This window comes from Trichoplusia ni, chromosome 12 (assembly GCF_003590095.1).
Source record: "Trichoplusia ni isolate ovarian cell line Hi5 chromosome 12, tn1, whole genome shotgun sequence".
Taxonomy (NCBI): domain Eukaryota; kingdom Metazoa; phylum Arthropoda; class Insecta; order Lepidoptera; family Noctuidae; genus Trichoplusia; species Trichoplusia ni.
The window spans coordinates 11,831,888-11,837,962 of record NC_039489.1 but is presented as its reverse complement, the minus strand read 5'-3'; the positions used below and the strand labels follow the sequence as shown (position 1 = coordinate 11,837,962).

The following is a 6,075-nucleotide window of genomic DNA, read 5'->3' as shown; positions in this document are numbered from 1 at the left end:
TCTGCGTCAAACAGACTTGTCTTGCGCTCGCGCACCCCTCCCCACGCCCCTCCCTTACCCCCGTGCGTAAACGTGACCCCGAGACGTGAACTCTAACTACTCGCCCATGTTTTTTGTATCTCTTTACTAAGGATCTTTATTGTATCGAAAGTTTATTATTTATTATTGGTTTGAGCTAAAATGTTTAGGAGTTGGGCTCTGGTTATGTAGATTTGGTGTTTTGCATTACTTTGGTTTGTTGTATTGCATTTTTATTTTGTTTAGTTTTCGATATGCCTTATTCATGTCCATCAGATCTGTTTTGGCAAAAATCTTTAAAGAGTTGATCGGATAATCTGTAACAAAAACTGTTTGAATATCTATCTATACTAATATATAAAGCTGAAGAGTTTGTTTGTTTGTTTGAACGCGCTAATCTTAGGAACTACTGGTCCAAATTGAAAAATTCTTTTTGTATTGAATATACCATTCATCGAGGAAGGCTTTAAGCTATAAACCATCACGCTGCGACTAATAGGAGCGAAAATACACTGAAAAATGTGAAACAAACAGGGCAGGTATAAATCATAACTTATGTCTTCTACCCACGGGGACGTCGCGACGTCCCCGTGGGTCGCGGGGACGTCGCGGGGAAGTCGCGGGCTACACCTAGTATCTAAATAAATGAATATATAAGAAATTACTGTTACCATAATGAAATAGAAAATGTATAAAAACTCTTTCAATCAATGTCATCCCAATAAAAAATAACATTCCGATCATGTTTTGACACAATATGTCATTTTTTCACAAATCAGTATGGTCGGAACGTAAAATCATCAAGTGCCCATTTTAAAACCCAATCCTTAAAAAAACATCAAGAATTATGTGCAAAAATTAACAGTGTCATAACACCACAAAACCGAGATGTACCCATTTGACATCGTTTTATGGAAAAATATATTGTTGCCATTCCGAAAAGGGAGATAAAACTAAATGTAAGTAGATCATTGCTCTTTAGGTTTTGTTATAGTTTGAGAGCAGGACTTCGCTGGACTGCTTCTAGTTAGGTCTGTTATTATATTTTGTAAAGCGTATGGGATGCAAGAGAGTGTGTAAGGCTCTACTTTCTTGCAAGGAGTCCTTTTTCGGATATACAAGTATGAATTCTATTTTGAATAGATGTGAGAGAGACTAGTGTTTATCTAAAGCACGATAAATTACGCTGATTTTCTTAACAAAATTCTGTGACATCTTTGCAGACATGTGAGTCGTATCAATCTCACGCCCGGTAGCTTCGAAACGTACTCGTAAAACAGTTTGATTTATGGAGCCTAACCTCCACTTAAGTTTATAGAAGTAAATAAATATAAATAATTTTTGACATTAGCCACAATGGAGCAGATCTTCATGATCGAAGTATTCGTCAAAAAAATCATACTGAAAATAGAACCATACGTCAAGGATGAATGGGAAATACAACAGGAGGAGGAGGAGAGAAGGAGGGAAGCGGAACGACTTGCTGCCCTCGAAGCTGCTATGAAAGGAAAAAAGGGCAAAAAGGCTAAGAAGCCAAAAAAACCTAAGGGCAAAAAAGGTAAGAAGGGAAAAAAAGGAAAGGAACCACCGGGACCATCAGAAGAAGAAATGAAATTCATGCAAACTTGCACGATGCAGATGAATTGTCTGCCACTCTTTGATTTCTACGTAGCACATGATAACTTTGTTCCACCTCCACCTCCCCCTCCTCCCCCTAAAAAAGGAAAAAAAGGTAAAGGTAAAAAAGCGAAACCAAAGAAAGGGAAGAAGGGTAAAAAGGGTGGTGGTATACCACCTATTAAGCTCGTGCTACCGTCGGAACCATTACCACAACCGCCTTACTTTGGTGTAGGAAACTCAGTGATGTTCCTTTCAAGACCTTCTAAATTAGAGGAAATGTTAAGAAAAACACCAATTTACATCACAGTGTGGAACAGAGATCAGGACATGGGCTGTATTGGCTTCTGTAACGTTGAATGGCATGAATCATTCTTCGAGTGTTTACAGAAGGCAGAGGAACTGAATCCCATAAACTATGACCAAGCCGAATTCAGGGATACAAGTAAACCAGAAATGGTGACCAACACAGTCGAGATGGTTCGACCATTGCAATGCGAAGAGGATTTGAAAGCCTCAGGGGAAATCGAATTTTACATTCGGCTGACATGTTTGGGGAACAAGGTGATAAGTAGCTTCGTGTCGTTACCAGAGATGGAAAGAATACCCGGGAGGAAATATCTTATCGATGATCTGAAACTTAAAGATATTGAAGTGGTAAGGCATTGGGATGGAACAACGATCGACGCAGTTCCCCCAGTAGCATACTTTTTCAGTGCCCCCGATATTACTAGAGAACCCATAAAGCCTGTTGAGGAAGTCGTGGTTTATGAGGACTTTGTCGCTCCGTTTACACAAAGTGAGCTGGCAATCCTTTCCATGGGCTTCCCGAAGGGGCCTTGCGGTGGTACTAATTGTCCGAAACGAATGGAGTATAGGGGAAGTCAGCACCAGTTTATTCCTGGCGAGGTGATCAAGGGCAAATACCAGCATGGTCAGTTTGTGAACAAGCGTGATGTCCATGGCCCCTGCGGTAGACTCGACTGCCCGTTAGCCAAAAAGGTTCGGTCTTACCTCTGCACTGATGGTAGCTACAAGCCATGTAAGAAGCCTTGCTGCAAAGACTATTATTAGTTTCGTTAGAAGTAAATTTATGATGGGAAAAACAGTGATTTGAGTAGGTTAGGTTGTCGTTAAAAATTAATATAGTTAGTAATAAGAAATAATAAAATGACAGACAAAACATTAAAAAATCAAAAAAATGTTTCATGTTTTATTTCAACACATTTTAGCTTAGTCATTTTTACTTAAAAATAACTCCTACTCTCATCTATTCACTCAGTCGTCACTCGGTGACTGCTAAAACAGTCACGTACATTTAGAATTATAACAAACTACGCAAGTAACAATACTCTATCTTGTATTGTATCTAGATTCCTTACATCTTGTCATGTTTAAATTTGATTCTCGTCCAGTCTCAGTAAATACGCAAGTATTTAAACAACTACTAAACTTAAAACATTTAACACTTCAACGATAGCATCTTTGACACTCAACTTTCCCCTTTGTGCAGGTAATAAGTTTGGTGGACAAAAAGAAACATAATGATTCATTTAGTACACTTTCTCTTTTTACTTCGCACCCAAGGCTAATGAGGACAAAACAATTATAGGGTGAGATCATCGTGAGGCCATTATTATGGATTAAAACGAAGTAAAGTTTGTTTTAGAGCTTTGGAAGTTAATAGGCACATTATAAGCTAATTAGTACCTTAGAATCCCTTAGGTACTCTGTTATTTTCGACTGCAGGGATAGCCAAGTGGTATAGGTCACCAAGCCAAACCGACTGTGTTAGACGTGTCGCGGGTTCGATCCCCTTGTGGGACAAGCATTTGTTTCATCCACGGGTGCTTGTCCTGAGTTCGGGTGCCTTGTGCATATAAACCACCCCGCAACACAAGGATTAAAGTCCTTAGTGTGGGAACTGCTTTAAAGAATAATTTTATGTTTTTAAGTTAGTAAGAGGATATGCATTACGTAAGGCACTATATTGCTGATTTTAGACAAGATTGTCTGAAATTCCATCCTGAAATCGTGATTGAATTAACATTTTTTCATCAATAGCAGGTACGTTCTTGTAGATCTAGATGCTTGATTATTGTTCTAAGATATAACAATGTTCAGCTAAACACCTCTAACAACTCTAAGTTTTTATAACTAAGTTGTAAACCTAGTTCAATTACATATTTTCCTCAACCGTGAAAACGTCAGTCATAAACGCGTCCATTACATGATCATCCCAAACGTTATCACACCAAGATCGAGTTGAAACAATCGTAATAACACTAATAATACGTTTTTTACAATAATGGGCATTTAAAACACCATAAAAAATCCTTCATGTCCTAATTACTTTTTATCCTCGTTCGTCATGCGTTACGCCTTCCAAATCTAACTAATGATGACAATGGGTTTCAAAAACCATTTTAACAAGACCCTCCAAAAATACCCGATGAACCTAATGTTCCTACAGATAAGATTCGATTTTGTTTTGTAAATTAAAAGGTTGACGTTAATGAAGATTGGTCAGCGTGACGTGATATGGGCCAAGGAAATTGAAGCGGTTACATGTTAATCATTTTCTTGGAAATTGTTTTTCTGAGCGTGTCTTGGATTAATTTGTAACCATTACAGTTATCCTTGAAAATGTGGTTCCTTGCAGATAGTCACTCATTTAATTGTATTAAAAATGCTTAAGAATAAGGTTGATAATGCTTTTTGCTCAAACCAAGCCATATTAACAACTTAATCTTAGAATACAAAGAACGCTGATCTATATGCTTAAGATATATAAGACACTCCATGTAAATACCATTATATAACTAAAAATCGACCTCACGCAATTTGAAAAAGCACTATACGATGATACACGCTTTATAGCAGTTTAGTTGCAAGTATTGCTTTTCTATCTATATTAAAAATAGTCTTTTAAAAATTTAAGTATAATATTAAAACAATTTTTGCTATCTTTGTTATATAATAACCAGTCAGCATGTTGCAGGGTGACATAACAATTATTTTTTATCAAAAGGACCTTGCAACTATTGTTGCATACAAAAGCGCATAATGCTGCATTGTTTATGCCAATTTGAATGCATTAGACTAATCGTCACAGTCAGTTTAGTCAGCGGTGCTCAACATTCAAGTATGTTGAGAAGTCGGCTTGTGAAAAAGCTAGTTTTTCTCCTTGTTATAATTGTCATTGTCGTAAATGTTTCACTAAACAGTTAGGGCATTTCTTTTTTGGAATTCCGAAGACATTTTTTTTATCGCACTGTGTCCCACTCCTGGGCAAAGGCCTCCCCCAAATCCTTCCCCGATTCTCTATTGTGGGCCGAGGACATATGAATATGAATTTTAATTAAGTCCATGCAGCTATCACAGAAAAAAGACTTAAGAGTAGTTGTAGTGACGTTAACCGGGTGGGTGATTCTTCGGAAAAAAGTAACACAAATTAAGAACATCGTAAAAATTAAAACATTTTAAGCATCACAGTGAAGTGAACCAGTTGGTGAGGATAATGATATGACCTTAACTAGTGTATTTTTTCTGAAGAATCACCCGGGTAAGTCCGGGTTTACCGCAATTAGAACAGAAAGAGATCCGATCCAATATTGGAAAGGTAAACAATTTTTAGATGGTAAAAAAGAAACACAAATTTATTGGATCTTTGTTTAAGATTCCATCAAACTTTGACAGCCACTGAGTAAGCCAGAGTAAATTATGTGCGGCTGTGATGTATGCTAATTAAAGTCGTTATGGAAACTTCCTATGTAAAAATTGTATGTGTGTGCTTTAATACTTCAGTAATTGAGTTACGAGCTACAACTTGTTTAATGTGTGTTTTAATGCATGCCAATGAGGTTTGTTTAAATGTGAATAAAGATGTCTGTTTTCTATGTAGGTTAACTGCTATTATTATGCTTAATTGTACATCGCTGGGTAGGTATTGTTTGAAACGATTGTATTTTTTTGAAGTTCTTCCTTGCTGAGGCTGTTAATCCTTGTGTTGCGCGGGGTCGTATGTAAAAATACACTCAAAACAAGCATTCGTGGATCACACTAATGCTTGTTATCACACCCATGACACTGGGTTTAGCGAGGTGTCCTTTAGCACTTTTGCAGTCAAGTTTACGTTTTTTTTTTTCATTGATTTCTTAATAGTCTATATAACTAAACTAACTATAGTATATAACTAAATTAGTCGCTTTTTAATATTTGTATTTTTAGCGATTAACTTGTTAGAAATTAATCCTAAAGTAGGATTAAATCTTTTTTTAAGCCAATTGCATGCGTAAATAGTTCCAAATGAGATGCATTGGTGGTAATTATTTAAGCATCTTTTTCATAATAGAAATTACATCACAATCACATCTGGACTTTGGACAAGCGTCCACGCGCCTATTGAATCACAATAGCAATCGTGTGTCTTGCGTCGAA

General features: G+C 36.9%; 1 protein-coding gene across 2 annotated transcripts; it reads left to right on the top strand.

The window, feature by feature from the left end:
* The first annotated feature begins 776 nt into the window (after positions 1 to 776).
* Positions 777 to 2,826, top strand: LOC113499652. 2 transcript variants are annotated; one of them, XM_026880191.1, is made up of 2 exons: positions 777 to 977; positions 1,370 to 2,826. In XM_026880191.1, exon 2 carries the CDS (start codon positions 1,375 to 1,377, stop codon positions 2,707 to 2,709), a length of 1,335 nt encoding a protein of 444 aa, XP_026735992.1. In that variant the 5' UTR covers positions 777 to 977; positions 1,370 to 1,374; the 3' UTR covers positions 2,710 to 2,826. The 2 variants fall into 2 exon arrangements, with proteins under 2 accessions (XP_026735992.1, XP_026735991.1); XM_026880190.1 differs by having other exon boundaries at positions 1,242 to 2,826.
* The last annotated feature ends 3,249 nt before the right edge of the window (positions 2,827 to 6,075 follow it).